The sequence below is a fragment of the Camelus ferus genome, chromosome 4, assembly GCF_009834535.1.
Source record: "Camelus ferus isolate YT-003-E chromosome 4, BCGSAC_Cfer_1.0, whole genome shotgun sequence".
Lineage (NCBI taxonomy): Eukaryota > Metazoa > Chordata > Mammalia > Artiodactyla > Camelidae > Camelus > Camelus ferus.
The window spans coordinates 59178689-59198176 of NC_045699.1; the positions used below are offsets into that span (position 1 = coordinate 59178689).

The 19488-nt window shown below is 50.8% G+C and overlaps 1 protein-coding gene and 1 long non-coding RNA gene across 3 annotated transcripts in view; one reads left to right on the forward strand and one right to left on the reverse strand.

Annotated features, from left to right (window-relative positions):
• PAPPA (pappalysin 1) overlaps nucleotides 1-18731 on the forward strand; it is a 230519-nt gene extending 211788 nt beyond the window's left edge. Inside the window, exons 21-22 of the mRNA XM_032478289.1 lie at nucleotides 2398-2496; nucleotides 14258-18731. Of these exons, the coding sequence (XP_032334180.1) occupies nucleotides 2398-2496; nucleotides 14258-14365 (207 nt within the window). The 3' untranslated portion in view covers nucleotides 14366-18731. The remainder of the gene's footprint in view (nucleotides 1-2397; nucleotides 2497-14257) is intronic.
• On the reverse strand, nucleotides 3767-14346 carry LOC116663241. 2 transcript variants are annotated; one of them, XR_004319448.1, is made up of 2 exons: nucleotides 10795-14346; nucleotides 3767-10349 (listed from the first exon to the last, which is right to left on the reverse strand). It is a non-coding gene; the product is annotated as an uncharacterized LOC116663241 (long non-coding RNA). The 2 variants fall into 2 exon arrangements; XR_004319447.1 differs by having other exon boundaries at nucleotides 3767-10481.
• Nucleotides 18732-19488: the final 757 nt, after the last annotated feature.

Here is a 19488-nt window from a genome sequence, read left to right on the forward strand (position 1 = left end):
ATTCCCTGTCCATAAGGAACCCCCAGGATAGTGAAACAGACAGGGTCCATAGAAGAGAGGAGCTAGTGATGAGACTGGAGATTTTTTCAGGGGCTGAACTGAAGAAAAAAAGAGTCATTTTTATTTATTTAGAATTCTAAACAGATACACCAAAAGCTATAACCAAGGCAGGTACAAGAAGCTGCAGAACTGCAGAGCATCCCGGGGGTTATAGGGAAGACCCTTTGTGGGGTGGTGTTTGAGTTAGATCTTGGAAGATGAATTGTTTGCCAGAACACACTATCAGTGGAAGGAGGAGCATGAGAAATACCAGAGACAGGAGAAGTCTCTAAGTTGCAGATTTTTCGCATGTTGTTCTCTTTCTCTAGAAATCCTCCCTTCTGCACCCCCATCTCATTAAGTCCTACTCATCTAATGATCTCAGCTGAAATGCCATTTCCTCAGGGACTCCGTCACGGGGCTATCTGATTAGGTCAGATCCTCCTACTCTTAACTCTGACAGCATCGTGGACCTCTCCTCCATAGCTCTCCTCTGAGCTGCAGTTGACCAATTAGATATGTGATGATTCGCAGAAAGTCGGCCTCCTCACTACAGTGGGGCATCTAGAGGAGCAGGAGCTCAGTCTGTACTGGCTCATGATTGCATCCTTTTTTCTTAGTGCCAAGTTTTTCAGTGTTTTTAGTAACACATAGTAGGCATTCAACAGATAGAGTTGAACAGAAGATGGATGGATGGATGGATAGATGGATGGGTGGGTGGACGGATAGATGGGAGGATGGATGCTTGGATGTGGCAGCAGGAAAGGGTCCATAGAAGAGAGGAGCTAGTGATGAGACTGGAGATTTTTTCAGGGGCTGAACTGAAGAAAAAAAGAGTCATTTTTATTTATGTTTCCTTCCTCCTCTGCTTCTCCAGCTACTCCTTTACCAAGCCAGTTCCTTTTATTCTAAGGCAAGGACACTTGGTTTCCTTCATTCGCCTTTACATATGATATGAGAATAGGGAACAGAGCCCACAGGCAATTCTCTTAAGGCAAAGGAAAGGGCAAGGGCCTTGTCTTTTGTTGGCCGTGTGTGCCTCTCTGCTCTAAGACGGATGCAGTCATGCGGCCACACCCGTGCTCGCGGCCACGTGCGTGTGCACACACAGCTGAGCACCGCTCTCGCCTGCTCTTGGCTCTGCCTTGCTAAGATCTTCTGTAGACCCTAGTAGGGCAGTGGTGAGGTGGAATCAGGCATCATGAGTTGGGGGCACAAAGATTCTGTGAATGTGGAGTCGAGCTGCACGAGACAGAGATGCCTCATAGGATGGGATCCTTGTGAACCTGGCCCTCCCCAGAGCAAGCCACAGAGAGTCAGGTTGGGAAGGGGAGACCACTGGGTCACAGGGGATGTGCTGGGATGCAGTGGTCTTAGCCACCTGATGACATCCTTCCCACCAGCACATCACTGAGCATTAGGGCCCCCCAACCAGAATGTTCATCAGAGGCCTTTCACTCCCATCTGCTTTCTCTACTAAAGAGTTACACGGTGTTACCTTTGATGAGAGGAGGAGTATGTTCGTGGCATTGAGAAATCAGTGGACCAGTCCTGCCTTTTATTTCACTACTGGGAGTCCTGAGGCTCAGAGAGGATAAGCCACTTAATCAAAATGACCGTAACCAACCAGGTGGCTGAGGTTTGGAAGACTAGAACTCAGGTTTTCTAAACCCCTGACAACTGCCTTTCCACTGTGCCAATCCAATGATGCTTTATTCCAAAAACATCTTTAAAAGCTAGTTGTGCCCAGCATTAAACTAGGTGATTGGGAGACAGAGATGAACTGGATACCGGCCATGTCTTTGAGGAGCTCACAGTCTTGCTCCAGCTGCAGGTACATAAACGGACCACAGAAGACAGTGTGCTAAGTGTTCCAGCAGGGGAAAGGAAAGTGCTGGGGGAGCTGCAGACTCCTGACTTCCCCCTAAGATGACTCTGGGTTCAGATCAGTAATAACTTAACTCCATCACCTTTCCCTCATCTTTCAAGCATCATAGAGCTGGAGGAACTCTAACAAAAGAAAGAAATCAACATATGCTCTGTATGGTCTAGAATGCTAAAAAAAAAAAATATATATATATATATATATATAGAGAGAGAGAGAGAGAGAGAGAGAGAGAGAGAGAGGGAGAGAGAGGGAGAGAGAGAGAGAGAGAGAGAACGAGAGAGAACAAGAGAGAACTTAGATTTAAATCTCTGGTAGACTTGATAACTTGTCCAAAAGGGTGTTGGGACTTGAAGCCAGGCAGGCTGACTAGCGGTCTGGGAGAAGATGAGGGTCAGCTGAGTACCTGACCTCGCTCCCTCCAGGATGCTAACAAGGCCTCCTTGTCTTCCTGCCTCTCTCCTCATGTGCAGCCCTTCATGGGAGACAATTACTGTGATGCCATCAACAACCGAGCCTTCTGCAACTACGATGGTGGGGATTGCTGCGCGTCTTCGGTGAAGACCAAAAAGGTAAGCCAGTGCACTCCCCTCTGCAGCCCTCTCCAGCGTGCAGGGCCAGGACCACCCCTCCGTGCTGGACAGCGCATTGTCCTGGCTGTCACTGCTCGCCCACAAGCTTTACTGTAGTATATTGTGTTGTATTTTTCATTCCTAGTCAGTAGTGGAGCTAATGTCGTGTGCCGAGCCCTGAACTAGGTGTGAGTTTCATGGATGATCTTTGTAGATGTGGTCCCTTATCCTCAAAGCTCAGAGTCCGGTATGGAAGCAGACAAATTAAAGTGCAGTACTTTTTAAAGGGACGGACAGATTTCTGTGAGGGCCCAGGCAAAGGGGTTAGAGAGAGCTCTGCCGAGGGATGAGAAGGGGCAGGGAGGTGGCTGGGAAAGGCGTCTGGAGCAGGAGCCTGGCATGTAAAATCCTAGAGAGAACTCTCATTTTTAGGGGGTCTGGCCAGAGTCTAGGGGAAGATGGGACATGCACAAGGTCAGTCATAGCCTTGAAGCGTTTTATAATCTCTTTTGTTGTTTACACCTGTAGAATTAGGGGGTGTGGTCTTGGTTGCCAGTTTCTTCCTTTGTGTGTTAAGGAATGCAACAAGGGTGAGTCAAGTATTTATAGTAAAAATGGAACATTCAACTGAGATGCATCTCAGCCACCCACAGAAAGTGGCCACCTCCACTTTCCTCCTGCTGAGAGTGGGGACCAGACAAGAGTTGGGAGAGAGGTGGTCAACCTGAGCAACCCAAGTTGAAAAATTTTCTTGTGATGGATGAGTTCATGGAAAACTATTTCTATTTATAGACTAAGCTGAACTCTCATTTGCCCTAGTCTCTCATTTTAAAGGGGGGAAACTACGTTCTTGAGACAGGAGGGGCAAAGAATCCCACTCAGGTTAGCTGAAGAGCCCTCTGTGATGAGCTGGTCCAAACCTTTCATTTCCTCGATGGGAGCTCTGAGGCCCAGGACGGAGGGATGGTTTGTCCAAGGGACCATAACAAGTGATGGAAATAGAGTGAGGTTCCTGGCTTCCTACTCTCGTCCCTTAATATTTCAGCATCCTTAAGACTCTGATTCTAAACTGCAGGGTGAACAGGGCAAGACCAAAGAAACACACTCAAATTGGAGAACTGTAACTGCATCTCTTGTTTGGTGCCAGGGTTCTCCGGGCTCAGTCAGTTCCGTGTGGGCAACGTGTTCCAGCATGCCTACCCTCTTCTTTTCATTTTTCAAATAAAACACTGAAGGTATACACTTTCTGTTCAAGTACAGGAGGAGAAAATTCATTTCTCTTAATGAGTTTTATTATTCTTTTTTCACAATTATAGAACACCATGTAGTCTACCTTTTGGGGAAATCCAGACAGTATAAGAGAATTCACTGATTAACTTATAACCCAGAGACGGCCACTGCTTTTCTTTTGGTGTGTTTTTTGGTATGGATAAAATATGTTGGTATTTGTGCCTCTGCCTATGTTACTGCGTTTACCTAGTGCAGGAAATCTTTTATATTTATGAACTATCTGACATTAGTATAAACGAACTTCTTGGTTGTATTTTTATTTCATTTCCTGTATGGGTTGTGATGTACAATAATTTATGTAACCATTTCTCTTCAACTTTTGATTTTAACTTTTAGATTATTTCGTTCTCTCACTATGATAATGAGTATCTTTACACAGAAATAGTTTCATAGCTCTAGTTACTCATTCACAACTGGTTCTTAGACTTGAAATGAGTAGGAGAAAAGGTGTGAGCATTTTTTTTTTAGGCTCCTGATACCTGTGGCCAAATGAATACAGTGTCTCTCTTTCACTCCATTGGACTCAAGTCGCTCATGACAGTGAATGGACACTGACGTTTGTGTTTTAAATAGAGGTTTGTGTAGAATTGTGACGCCATCAGTTGGAAAAAGAGCAGCTCCGATGAAAAGAATTTTCCTACCAACTATAACTTAAGTACTAAAACGTAAAAAAACTAATTTAATTTTATTGGGAAACTTCCTTAAATGGATTGTTATTTCTACAGAGTGCATGGTGGGGACATGAAGTCATGATTCAGGTTCAGGTACAGATTCCAAATTATTATAGTTGCTTGAATATAGATCTCAAATGGCCGTTTGGACTCTGTTCTCTGCTGGGCTGCAGCAGTTTCAGACCCCAAGGCCCTGAGGTGAGTGGGCTCTTTGCTGGTAAGACCCAGAGTCGGTTCTCTGCTAGTTCTGAATACGAGTCTTTTTTTACCCCGCTTTTCTTTTCCACTCGCATTATACATGTAATTTTGGCTTTTTGAGTTAAAAGAGTCCCTTCTTCCACTTTAAACTGTTGCTTCTTCCTGTCGGCTGAGGCTGCAGAAGGCAGATGGCCACGCCGCCCTGTGCAAGGAGACGCTGATCTTGGAGCGGGTCTGTGGGCTGAGCGCTGGCCCGGGAGGAGTCCAGACGGTCACGGCTCCTGCCCGCGTGCAGCGCGCAGTCTGTCAGGGGGGCCAGTGAGCAGTGAGCTACACAGCCGTGCGTTAATGTCCTTGGCAGAAGGGACGGTGGAGGAAAGGGGAGCAGTGTGACGGTAAGAGAAAGCTGCTTCGAGGAAGAGATGGTTAAGCCCGAGACCTGAAGGCTGGGCAGACACTTTCCTGGGGAGGGCGCCCTGAGAACCGCGGGTGACCCATGCGTGTGAGGCCCCGGGCGCCCCCTCACGGTGCGGGCGGCCTGCTCTAGTTATGAGTGGTTCAGCAGCGTTTGGAGCTTTCTCCAGAGTCGAAACTCCTAGGAGTCAGACTTCTGGAGAAAAAAGGTATCTCAAAATAGTCATATTCCTAGAATTTAAATGTCCCAATCTGACTTCTCCATCAACTCCACTGCTCTCTCGTGCACAGCCAGCGCTCCCCGCAGCAGACTGCTTTGTAGAGATGGTAGGTGGTGAGACAGGACGCCCCTCAGTGAACCTGCCGCTTGTCCTCACTACCATCCACTCATCCCCGTGTCCACCCCGACGGGGAGCTTTCGGCCCCATGGCACAGCCTGGGCTCCGAGTACTTACGGCACTGACTTGCGTTCACTGGCTGCAAGTGCCGAGGCCCAGATTTGAACCCAGTTCTCTCTTTCTCCTGCATGGGGCTGAGTTTCTGAAAAGGAGAGCAGGTGGGGATAGGACCTTATCCTCAGTGCACCTGGGGCATGACCTTCCTGGTTCCAGCTGGAGACATTGCACTGTGAAAACCCAGACTGCCAGGGAACCGTGGGTGTGGACCCCTCTCCTTGACAAGGTGAAAGGAAAGCTTTTCCCAGCAGCAAAGACCGGATGGGGTGTAGCTGAGGCTCTCAGCCTTGCCAATCGTCCCGACTTCCCAGACAGGAGTTTCCCCTGAGCATAAAAACGTCCTGGTTTCTGGCTCCAGCTTCCACAGCAGGAAGCCTCTCGGGGCAGGAGAGGAGCCAGAGGCTGGCTCCCGTCCTCTCCTCCCCCTGCCCTTACCTGCTGGTCCAGTTTAATCCCCACCTGTACGCTTGGCCCCAGTCCCATGTCGTGGGAAGGTCCTCCCTGCCTGTAACCCTCCAGCCTGGTGCTCAGAACCTTATTGACAGGGCAGAGTTACTTCATGCACCTTCCTGAATTGCAACACTGGAGCACTCACCACGTGCCTGGCCGTGGGTTGGAATCTCTGTGCGTGTTCTCTCAGACTCCAGAACAGCCCAGCAAAGTAGACAACTGAGGATCGGAGAGGTGAACGCTCGTCCAAGGTGGCAGAGCTGCGTGTAGGATTTAGGACTTCCTGACTCCAGGCAAATAACCATAGTGACTGTTTTTTGAGAGCTTCCTGCTTACCAAGCACAGCAGCCCTGCTGTAAGTGTTGTCTTTTTTAGCCTCATTTTCCAGATGATACAACTCAGGCTGAGCAGGTTAAGGTCATACAGCCAGTAAGTGGTAGAGCTGGGATGCAGACCTTGTGGGTCTAAGCCCCATCCTGAACTTCTCGTTGCAGTGGGCTTGCCCTCCCTCTAGACAGTGGGCTTCTCACCTCCTGGACTGGGGTCCTAGCCAGGGTTAATCACACTCGCCTGCTCTCCATCTAAATCTCTTCCCAATACCCAGAGCCAAAGCCTCCTGGTCGCTTCGCCCAGGACGATGTCTGCTCCCTCCGGCCTCCCTCCCTTGCTCATCTGTGTAGACACCAGCTACTCCCCACGTCTGCCTTGGGGGGTGACCTCGCCCCCGCTGGCAGACAGAAGCAAGACACGCAGGAAGCTCTGTCTGACAGGGGTGACCAGCTTCCCACACAGACACCCGTCTGCAGCGCAGGGCAGACAGGAAGGGGCAGGGCTCAGCTGCTCCACGTGCCAGCTTACTATTTTCCCGTTGGAGCCTTGAACACAGAGCAGGTTTCCAGAATGGTAGTTTCAATAGGTTCCCCTCATAACTACAAAAATATACCCCTTTACAATTGGAATCATTCTAAGTAAGCGTGTGTTGCTGGGGGGAGAGGGGAGGGAGGAAGGAGAACAACCCTAACATATTCGACATACCAGGCCTTTCTGAGGCGTGGTGGCCTGGAACACACCAGTCACAGTTGTGTTCTGGGCAGCTGCTGACAGACTGATTCTGGGAGATGTCTGGGGAGCTGGGGTGCAGTCCCAGTTCCACAGCTCAGCTCTGTGGCCGTGGGCAGGCCAGGCTGCCCTCAGGTGGTTACCTTTTGATGTCAGGATTAGAGTCCTGTCTGGGGACCCACCACACGGCTTCCTGGGTGAGGTGGCCACTGAGCAGGAGCCTGGAGGCTAGCCAGGGCCGGGGCCAGGGGACAGTGAGGCATCGGTCCCAGGCACCTGTCTCGGCACAGGACGTGCCCAACTGATGGCACGAAGTGTAGGGCTGCCACCTTTATTTGCTAAATCTAAGTGAGAAAACGTGGTTTCCTGAGAAAAGGCGTTAAACCCAAATGCAGCCCGTGGGCCTAAGGAAGCTAGTGATTCTCTAAGATGTGGGAAGCTAATCAAAGTCACTAGATGGAAAGTGGCCGTCTTGGCAGAGCTGATAAAGGGGAGGCCGTCAGCAGCATCTCGGCTGAGCGACCAGAACAGTCCTCGGAGGCCTCGCACCTCCACACAGAGCCCTTCCGGGCCTCTCCCCATCTTACTCAAGGTGAGAACCAGCCCTCCCTCCGGACTGCAAGGCCCCACGAGCTCTGTGCGCCCCCGCACCCCTCTGACCTCACCGCCCAATCTGGGTGCCGTCCTTCCCTTAACTCCAGCCATCCAGACTCCTCGCCACCCCTCGCACAGGCCAGGCATCCTGCTACCTTCCAGCCGTCACCCCTAGCTGTTCCTCTGGCCGAGAACATTCTTCTCCATTCATCCCCATGACTCACTCCAAGTCTTTGCCCAAGTGCTGTGTTCTCAACGTGCCCCACCCTGACCACCTACCTTACATCACCTCTGGCACAACCACAGCCTTGCCTTCCACTTTTTCCTTCCTTCCACAACACCTATCACTTTGGCACCTCCTGTAAAATGTATGTATGATTTATCATCTGGCAACCCCTACACCTCGCACTGCTAGGATGGAAATTTCACGGGGGCAGGAACGAACATGCATCTACTTTGGTCGCTGATGTATCCCAGGGTCTGATGTACCCGACTCTTGAGAACCTGCCATGTGGCAGATACTGTGCTAGACCATGAGAAAGACGGGCCTGGCCCAGCCGTGCTGAGTTCCCATCGTGTGGCCCGGTGGCCAGGCACAGAGAGCACAGTAAATGCCAATGGAGCCCCAGCAAGGGACGAGGGTCAACCAGGCTCCTTGGAAAAGGCAACGTCAGAGGTGAGACATGGAAGGTGCAGTGGGTCTCAGCCAGGTGAAGGGGACAGGAGGAAGGTGGAAGATGCAGATGAGAGAGAAGAGTGCTCCTGGTAGAGGGCACAGCCTGTGCAAAGGCCCCAGCCTGTGCAAAGGCCCCAGCCTAAGGGAGCGTACTCCTAATTCCCTGAGTATGGCTAGAGCACAGTGCGGGGGGCCGGGGGAGGGGGCGGTGAGCAGGGAGCCGAGAGGGGTGAGCAAGGCTTTAATAAGCTGCACTGGGGAATTTGAATCTTATCCAAGAAGCAACAGGGGTATTCAGTGATTTGAAGCACTAAACCTGCCTGGAAGATCCTAGGAGGCTTCCTGGAAGAGGGGCTAGCTGGGCTCAACTTGGAAGATTAGTAAGCGATAACAAGCAAATGGCTCAGCAAATTAGACTAATTTCCTCCATTCCTGGGGTGTTACAATTTCCCCCATTTGGGGTGTGGCTTTGACTTTCATGTGGTTGAATTAAACACTCATTTCAGCTTGATCCTATGAAAGGAATCAGGACTTTGTGTTCTCAGAAGTTATGATCATCATACCCACTGTCATTTCCACCCGTATCACTGCCACCATCATCACCACCATGTACCGAGAACGTATTATACATCAGGCATCGTACAGGTGTTTTCCTTGAATGTCTGTGTGGCAAGTCTGTTGTTACCTCCATTTTATAGATGGACAAACTTGCCTAATCGCATACACTACGTCACTAACAGCAAGGAATGAAACCCGTCTCCTGGGACAGCCCGGTGGGTTTCTCCCCTCTGCCTACACCTCTTCCCCTTACACAAGCTAACGCGTCCCCTGGCTGCCACGCGCCCTGTGCCAGGCGGGCATCTGCCCCAGCCCCGGGAGCTTCTGGGGAGACCTCCCGTCAGCATCACGCCTTTGCCGACCTGATCACACTAAATCGTGCTGTCAGCTCTCTGAAGACCCTGAGACTCACTGCAGCGAAGTGACTGGCCAGGGGCCCTACAGTTGGCAGGTGGACAGTCAAGGCTCCCCGACCTTCAGCACAGGGTGCCCCTTGCTCCCCGTCACTGCACACACTCAGCGGGTGACCTCCCTGTTGAGTGTGAGTCAGAACCCAGCCCCTGCCTGTCTCGCAGCCTCCGAGCAGACCGTCAGCCAGGGCCCTGTGGCACAGGAGCCCGGGCTGCATTCCTGAGCCACTCACACGCCACGCAGATGGAGGTGTTATCCTGGGCAACTCACCCACGGGAATAAACCCGAGCCTGAGTACCCTCTCCAGCCCAGAGGAGAAAGAGAGAATCCTGGCCTTTAGTCACTGACCTGGGCTTGTTGACAGAATCCCAGAGTGGGTGGCCAAGCCATTTATGGGACAGCCTAGCCACATGGTGCTGGGAATCCCAAATGTAAACTGGCCGCCCGGGGCGTTCGTGCTGTGGGTGGTAGGCTTTCTTGGGAGGCCGTCTGGGGGAGAAGGTGGGAAGCTGCTCGGGGAGTCAGGGAATCTGGGACTCGGAGGCAGCTTTTCCAGGAGGGGACTCTTCTCTCTGTGCCTCTGTGAAAAGGGGACCCCACCTCCTGGGAGGCTGTGCCCAGGAGTCCTTAGGAGCAGGGGTGCAGATCCCAAGCCCCCTGCTACGTGGGTGACTCACCTCTTTGCATCTTCATGTCCTGAGGTGTAAAAAGAGGACAATAAGAATAGCTGCCTTACTGGGGCTGCTGGGAAGAGTGAGGGGGACTGGGGACCAGGCCCCGGGGAGCGATGGAAGGTAGCGGTGAGTAGCAAGACAGCGCAGCAGTCAGCACACGCGGGTGTGAGGACCGCGGCCTCCCCCTTTACTCTCACCTGCTGAAAAGCTCTCAGTGTTTGGAGCGGGCTTCAGAATCCTGCAGCATCTACTTACTGACTGGTTGGGGGCTGGAGGCAAGTCTGTTCCGTTTTAAACATTCTGAAGCCTCTGTTCTCTCACCTGGAAGCTGGGGGGCTAGTGACAATAGCTCAGGAGGTTGTGTGGCGTCCGGAGCCGGCACGAGGACAGCCTCACGAAGGGCCTGTGTGTGTAAGGGGGTGTCCACGGCCGTGAACCTGCGTGAATGGGCCTCCCCGTCTCTTCCAGCTCAGACCTGGGGACACCTGGGGGAGTGGGTGGGCGAGCTCCACCATGTCTTCCCAGCTGTAGGCCCCTGTCAGAGAGGATTCTGTGAGGAGAGGAAGCCCCAGGCAGGCTCTGAGCAGGATGCTCACAGAGAGGCCGGGAGGGGAGGAGGAGGGGCAGGCTGCCCCTCATGTCCCCGGCACCCAGCCTCCCCACTCCTCGCGGGAACCCTCGTCTCACGGACGGGGAGATGAAGCCCGCAGGTGCCAAGGACAGTGGGAGCCCTCACCTGGACCCAGGCCTCCCGCCACCCAGACCCCAGACGAGGGCTGGTAATGGCAGCTGCGTTTACAAGCATGTGGGGGCGACAGGGAGGTCCCGATCTTCCCCTGAGACCATACCTTCCACTTGGTTGTGTTCTGATTGGAGTTCCCGTCCTGAGGTTCCAAACACATTTCTTTCGGGAAGTGCTGAGACTGCCTGGGCCGACCCAGGGAGGAAGGACAATGGTCGCAGCATGCCCGCAGAGCCAGAGCAGCCAGACTGGCCTGAGCAGCTCGCTGGGGGTCGGGCTCTGCCAGCTGAGAATCTGGGAGAAGCTAACGGAACTGGGGACGGCAGAAAGAGGAACACGCAGGACAGGGTTTGTGGAGAAAGTCTACATTTCTCCGTCTCCTCTGCCCAGGGCACTGCCTTCTGCCTTTCTGACTGAAAAGGGTTTTCAGACGGATAGGGAGGTAGAGCTCTTTAAAATCAACTCTTAATGTCCAGACAGGAAGACTGAAGCCCAGAGAAGGGAAGTAACTTGCACAAAGTCACACAGCGAATGAGCACAGCAGCTGAGGCTCCCTGACTTGTATTCTGCCTGCATGTTTGTGCCTTTGTCCCTCCGTTCATGCATCTGCCACGTGGTTCGGTTCGGCGGAGAGTAGAGGGTTGGGGGGGAGTATAGCTCAGTGGTAGAGCACGTGCCTAGTGTTCACAAAGTCCTGGGTTCAATTAACCAAAAAAACAAAAACAGAAAGACTCAGTTCAACAACAGACATGGCCCCTGCTCAGACCATGCTTGAGTTGGCCTACAAGTGCAGAATTGAGTCCATACGAGAATGGTGTAAAAACAGAATGACGGGCTGTGGGATGAGCGCCACCTTTGGTCGGACTAACGAGGGAGGAGGAGGGGGTGGGGTGTCTGAGATAAGACCTGACGAATGAAGAGGAGCTGGCCGGGAAAGAGCAGGACTGGGGAGGAACGTGAACGGCTGAGACTGAAAAGCAGGGAACACTTGGGAGTATTTAGGAACCGGCAAATAAACGAGCCCAGACACTGAGGGAAAAGGGAACCAGGTGAGGTCTGAGAAGCGTGTAGAGACCGTGCAAGGCCTTAAACTCTTGCTAAGGACTTTGTGCCCTCTTCTGAGAGAATCTGTCGCCTTTTTGCTTGTATGCGGCGCCGCAGGAATGCATGAGAGAGGAGAGGCCAGATGTGACGCTGAGCCCAACGGGAGTGGGTACAGAGAGCCGGGTGCAGACATGCGCGGTGACTGGTCACCCTCAGAGCGTGGGCAAGGGCAGCAGACGGGCAGACACCGGGGTGGGGGAGTTGAGGAAGAAGAGGCTGCCCACGTCGGGGAGGTGGGAGAGAGGGGACAACAGGCAGGACAGGCGTCACCGATGGGGAAATGCGAGCGGGCAGGAAGCTGGATTCAGCACCCAGGGACTCGGCACTGAGCATCTCCTAAGTGTTAGGCCACATGCTGGGGTTTCTGCATCCTTCTGGCTGGCTCCTCACAACCATATGAAATGTACTATTTTTTAATCGCCCTTCTGTTAGACGCAGAAACTCAGGGTGATGGCAGCGCGAAGGGATTTTTCCTGCAGTTGTTCAGCGTGAGGCAGGGGAGGATGCCAGCCCAGGCCTCCTGACTCACATGGTGGTGTTCTTCCCACTCGGCCTCAGCGGCTAGATTTGGATGTGGCTCTGCCCTCCCCTCCGTTTCCCCACTTGGACTGGAGGGTTTTCTCTATGTCTCTTCCAATTCTGACAGTCTCTGCTTCTCTTAGAAGTGAAGAGACTGCAGAAGACTATTCTAGATTGGAAGGCACTGCCTCTGCATAGGCATGGCGGCTGGGAAGTCAGTGTCCTGCACCAGTTGCTCACCGTGGCATCCCACACCCGTGAGCTTAAGTTGACAAGAGAAGCAAAGAGGTGCACTAGCCTGAGCGCAATGAGAGACTCAGAGAGAGCTGGAGGAACAGACAGACACGTCTTCCTATTCTGTGGCCCAGGCCCCGGGAAGACAAGAACGAGCAAGACCAACAGTCCCTGCCTCACTGCGTGAGGCAGAGAAGCCCCAGGCTCGTGTCACCGTCAGCTCATGATCCCTCATCGCAGCTCGTGAGGCGTGCGCTTTCATCGCTCCCACCTAATGAAGGAGTTCACGGAGGCGCAGAGAGATTGTCACATGCTCCAGGTCACACCTCAATTAGGTGGGAGAGCTGGGGCCTCCACTTCAACCTTCGTATTCATTCCTACACTTTAAATTATTGAAAGTTGCAGGATGGAGAGAGGTTGGGAGGGAAACAGAGGAAGGAACGATGGAGGGAGGGAAAGAGGGCTAAGAGGCAGAAAGGAAGAGTCAGACTTAGAACATGAGCCCACAACCTGGAGAGACGAAGATGCTCCCTGAGCCTGTGAGCACTCAGAGACCCGGCCCAGGCAGGAGGCGAGTGAGGTCATTAAACCCATCTGCGCAGATGGGGGACCCTCTGGGGAAAGTTATATGCAAATGCATGATGCAATGAGGCGCAATCCGCTCGCGGTAGCCCGGGCTGGGGCTCAAGCAGGGACCACGCTGTGCTCTTTGGAAGGACAGACCATCTCTGCACGGGGAGGGCGACATTCACTCTGCTGGGCTCTTTCTCTCAGTTTCTAGAAAGGAAAGCCAGCCCAAGGTCACAAAACGTGTGAAGGGAGGACTGAGAACTGAAACTCGGGCCTCGCACTTTTCCTTTTTTTAAGTTTCTTTCCATTTTCCCCAGCTTTCATGATATATACATGTATCAGACTGTCAGGCTGTATGCCTCTCACTTCTTCTTATGCTAAAATCTGCTCCCGAGATCCTTCAACTATGTTTTCTGCAAAATCTTCCCCACCAGGATTTCAGGCCCTCAGAAGGTGGTCTGAGCTTGCTGAGAAATGCTTCTGCTGTTTTCATCATCACCTCCAAAAAATTACTGATAAGTGCAGAGAGTTCAACGTTTTCTTAAAAGACACCGTCACATCGTGCATTTCACTTGATCACCACAACGGTGTTAGAAGTCTACCACCGTGCAAGTCTACTAACCAGCTCTGTGTAGGACACTGCAGTTTTTCACCCATGCTTCCTCCAGCCCTTAGAGTTCGCAGTGCAAGGTGGATCTTACACCAATTCTGCGTGCTGTCATAGGAGTGCGAGGCTCGGGGGAGCTCGCTGTCTTACCTTAAATACTAGATTTGTCACTTACTGCTTTGGGCAAAGTCTTGCCCCCTTTCTGAGCCTCTGTTTCTCTGTCTGTAAGAAGGTGATTGTTTTAGTGCCTGTGTTACAGGGCTGTCAAAGGATTCAGTGTTTTCCTGTCTGGAAAGTGTTTAGCACGTTGCCTGACCCTTAACAAATGCCCCTCAGAATGAAAACTGCTATGCTGATGACCATGGTGATCATGATAAAAGCTATCACAGGGTTAGCAAGAAGCAGCGCCATGACTTGAACTCGAATCTGCTGCCCCGCAAATCCAGTGACTGTCCCTCTGCCCTGCACTGCTCTCTGGAAGTTACTGCTCTGCTCCCAACCATCGGGCTCACCTTTTCTACCTTTCTCTTTGCAGGTCACCCCCTTCCCTATGTCTTGTGACATACAAGGTGACTGTGCTTGTCGGGACCCGCAGGCCCAAGAACACAGCCGGAAAGACCTCCGGGGATACAGCCATGGCTAAGGAAGGACAAGGAGTTGTCAAAGAATTCCCAGCGCCAGGTCCCGCATCCCTTTGGTATTGATTTCACAGTCAGCTGCTCAACGGAATGGCCTCTCCACACCAGGGACCCTTAGCACCCGACCGGTCTGCCTTTAATTTCACCCAGGAAGGACTTGCAGTGGGCGGGGGGGGGGGGGGGCGTGAACCACGTCTCGCCATGTTGAATGTTGCAATGGAATCCCATCCCAAAGTCTTAGATGGACTGCATATACAGTGTGCAGTCCCTGAGCCTCCTAAAAATTCTAACCATTTGTCGTATGACCATGGCAAGAAACGTTCTGTATCTCGGAGTGGGAGTGTGCCCACCTGTGGTTGGTCCACATGCATGCGTATGCACCCATGCAAACATCTGTGTGAGGGCGATTTTGGAGACTGAGTAGAGAGAGACTGGGACAGACTCAACCTTTCCTTTCCCAAGCTCACAGCCAACACTGTCCCTGGGAGAAAGAGAGTTGTAGAGCTGCTAAGACCAAGTGTTGAAATGCCAAGAAAGCTCACACCCTGAGGCCTGGAATATGTAAGACACGCACAAGTGTGTAGTCCTTTGGGATAGGAAGTGAAAGGGCCTTGATCACCTACTTTCTAGGGAAGCAGGACCAGGAAGAGGTAAAGAATGCAAGGTGTGCAGAGCCCCCAAGCTCCTCCGCTGCCATGGGGGACTCTACCCCAGCTCCAGGGTGAGAGGCCAAGCTGGAAGTGGCTTAGGATTACAATGTCAAGGTATTATAACAGCCCCCTGCTTGAGGCCTGAGGCCATAATATCCCTCCCACTCCCCAAATCTTGCCTTGGGACCACATTTGCTGCTGCTTTTCTGGCTGCTCTCTCCTCCATAGTAAGTACCCCAAGACGGTAGGACTCCGTTAGGGAAAACCCCACACAACCAAACAGTCTGCCTTAACAGTGACCCGCACTCTTCCACAGCCCCTCACTCCTTGGGCCTTCTGCAAGAGACTACCCCTCCTTGGCCCACACGGTGAGAAGTGAAGTCCCCTGTGGCTGGGCTACTCATCCTGGAAGGGAACTGAGGGACTTAAGATGCTGGAATCCTCACTGAGAGTCCAGAATGTCCAAGCCAGTGTTAGATTTTATAACCACATGGAACAGTGTTAAGTTTCTATGATGTTGGAGCCATCTAGAGACTGCTGGAACTGTCGGGACTTTGAGTTACCATCCTTTTCTGAGCCTTCCTGCCCCTCCAGGCTAGAGCACGCTTTGGTTCTGAGCACCTCTCTCTTGCCCTGATTAGCTATAATTTGAAACAGAGAATCAGTCGTCTTGGATGTGATCAATCTGGACTGTGTCCTAGAGGGCCATCGGGGGAAGCTGAAGAGTTCACAGCCTTGCTCCCCAACAACCCAGTATGTTTTGCACTTAGCCTTCCATCTACCAGTCCTCCCATCCACACCTGTGGAGGGGTGGCCCTTCCCTCCCTCCCATGTTCAGCCTCCAAAAGTTAAGAGGAAATTAGTCAAACGCGTGTAGAAGCCCCCACTTCTTTGGGGTCTTCTTTGCCTCTTTTCAGCCAGTTACCTGTCCACTCCTTTTGAATTTCACATGGGAAGAGAATAATTAATACAGAATGAGGTAGAGAGAATGACATGATTTCTGAGACCTGAAACTGAGGAAGTGAGGTGATGGGAGGGTCTAAACTAGATGTGTCACACAGAGTGCTACAAATCGAGTCATCTCTAGTCCGGTGAAGACAACCCACAAAAACAAAGCTTAGCATAGAAATGGGAAGTACCAGGTATGTGTGCTGACGCTCCTTATCCCTGCACACCCCAGCCTTTTTCCTCTGGGGACCAAAAATAACTCCAGAAACCTTCTTTCTGTATCAATCCCAACAGCAAGTACCTGCTGATCAAGAACGTTTGAGAAGACATCTTGTTGGCCATCTGTGGTCTGTTATCTTAAGAAACAGATCAAGGTGCTTCTCACACAGGTGCCCACAAATAAGGATGCCATGGCCTGGACCACAGTGCAGACTCTGCGCCTGGGTTCTGGAATGGAGAGGCTACCAGGCTCCCCGCTCTTAAGGCCTGGCTCAAATCCTTTAGGTTTCCTTCTTACAAACTCATATCTCATTTATATTCAAGGCATGTTTTCCCACCCACTATAATTACCAAAGCCAATCCTTGGCAAAATAATAGTAACAATGTAAGAACTGATCCCATTTTTCACCCCTCTCCAGCATCTTAGAACCCTTGCCAACTTGGGAAGTCCCTCTCTTGCACTAGCTGAATTATCAACCTGTGTGGAGTTAGCCAGGAAGGAACAAACCAAGAAAGGTAACAGAGCCAGCCCTCCCAGTCGCTTTCTGACGTCAGTAAGCAGTACAAAAAGCCTTGGAGACCCAAGGACAACATTACTAGTGATGGGGTTGCAGGAACCACAGGAGAACCTCTCCAGCTTCCCTGAGATCAGCTCCCACCCTCTTTCCTTCTTTACTGGCACCCCTGTCTATCCCCACACTCATCAGCTGAGCAAAGTTTCCTGGAGGCTGACTTCTACCTTCAGATGCTCAGACTGAGTTGAGCCCTTCCAAGCAAAGATCCCCCCAGTCGCCTTCTTACCAACGTTCAAACCTGTTACTCACAAATTCATATTTGCCAAGGCTATGAGGCAAGGGAGGCTACCTGACTGATGGCCAACCTCACGCCTCCCCGGAAGGTGTCAGTAACAGGCCCTTCTCAAACCTCAGTGGAGGACAGTCAGCTCGAGCCGTGCCACGCATTGAGTCCCGGTTTCATGTCTTCCTGGGGATGAACTCATTGCCTCATCCCTTCGGTCATCTCCCGTCCGGGACAGTGGTGTGCTCACAGGGAGGCAGTTCTGAAGCGCTGTTGTCTGTCAGCAGCTCAGGGGCCCTAAAGCACTTGGAGGTTCTGAAGATGTAATAGCTTCTTCAGAACTTTCTTCAGAACTTGGAGGTTCTGAAGAAGGATTAGCCTGTAAGCAGCAAGAAAGAAAAGGTGAGGTGGACAGTTCTCCAAGCCTTCTCTTAGGAAGACTTTCCAAGCCACAGCCCTCCTGGCTGCCAGAGGACTTGCGTTACCCCCAGGTTCCGTGCCAACCACCCTTCAGGGACGACAGTCCTTGGGAAGTCCACTCTGGTGGCTGGATGGGGGTGTGTCGAAAGGGAGAGAACAGTGGTTGTAAATCGTAGGGCTCTGAAGATGGAGAAGATCAGCTGCTCCTCTGGGCTTCGGCATGAAGCCTAGACAGCTCTCCTGGTCCTTCCCACCTTGGCCAATGCTTATGTGCTATTTGTTGAAAATAATCCTTTGAGACAGATTTCAGCTACCTCCCTTCCAGGTTTGATTTAACTTGGTTGTAACTGTCAATTTGTTATAGGTCTTACCTGTGTTTAAAAAAGAATGGAAGGAAGGAAGGAGAGAAGAAAGGAAAGGAGGGAGGGAAGAGAGAAAGGAAACCACAAATGAACAGTTTTGAGGTTTTATGTTTTTTTCTGGAACTACTTCAAGTAGGAAAATAAAAAGAATGAATTGATGGTGTCAAAACTGTACAGAGAGAGATTGATAGAAGACAAGGAGATTAACAGTAAATAAAAATGCATGATTAAAAAATGAGAATTTTAAAACCCTATTTTTGTGCTTCCTAAAGGAAATGTTTATTCTGCAGACTGAGTAGGTAGACATGAGCATAAAGGTTTTCTGGGCAGGAGACAGAGTGGGGTTTTATATTGCTGTCTCTTATTGTCTGTACATTGTGGCAGGTCCGGGCACTAAGGCATCTCCCCCCTGAATATGCAGTTGTTGTTCCTGGGGGGAGCATTGTGTCTGTTAGTTTGGTGGCAGTCGGTGATAGCAGGGCGTGGGGAGGGCTTGAAATTGGTCTTACCAAACATTAAGGGGACATACTGTGTCATGCTTTTCACATGATAAAATGTTTGTATTTACCAGTAGAGCACTGGGCTTTCTAAAGTCTGCACTTAGAATCACTGCACAGTCCACTTTCCTAAAAAGCTGCTACATGACCAGACAGGTACTTCCCAGGGTTTTTTGAGAAACAAAACAAACCAAGAAAACAATAAACATAAAAACTAAATAGCAAAGGAATAAAAGCCTATTCTTGTAATTTGCTCAAGGTTTGCCAAATTCCTACCCACTGTTTGATCTTTAAAAAGAAACGTGTAACAGCCACGAGAGGAATTCGGTCCCTAGAGTAAGAACATAGAATTCTTGACTCCAGGCAGCAGTTTGCTCAGTGATCTTGAACAAGTCACCATCTTGCCTCTCCATCTGCCTCAGTTTCTCCAGCTGCAAACTGGGGACACTACTACTTACCTACCTCACAGTGGGAGGGCAGGGGATTGTGAGGCCCTGAGGTTTTACAGGGGCTGTGGCCGTCTGTGAGAGCCGAGGCTCGACGCAAAGTCCACGGGCTATTTTGTAAGAATGCACAGGCCCACTGGCCATTTAGGAAACACAGGGAGCGCTCATTTGATAGTTTAAGGAATGAAGGTGGGGGTCCTAGATTAGAATTCGCCTTAAGAGAGAGGCTTGTCTTTGAGAATATTTCACTTGTAGGTAAATTGGATTTTCTCCCCTTATTCTGGCCTTTACCAGTTCTACAGTTTGATTTTAAAAACCAATGACTTCCTACAATGTAAAAGTTCACTGTTTATTCAAGACTTCGGGCCATTTCCAACTTTATGGAGGAAGGGGGTCCCTAAGATCTCTTTTTCTTCTCAGACTTAAAATCCCACACCGAGTGTTCCATTAAAAGAAGATACGGCATTCTGAGTGCAAACTCGGGGCTTCTTAAACTCTACACCAGCAGTCAGTGAGGAGAATTTTGAACAATTATTGACTTGCTTTCTTGGGTCTCTATAATCAATAACCTGTCCGCAGATATCTATCTATATAAAGATATTATATATAAATTTACATATATATGCACATGTATATATAGTTGTACATATATGTGTGTATATATATACTTAAATGTAATATTTACAAAATAAAACTGTGATCTCGTCTAGAGAAAATGTATTCATATTACAAACTGCTCTTCCATATTTATGTTTCATATTATACCTTTTTATTATTGTTTATAATTA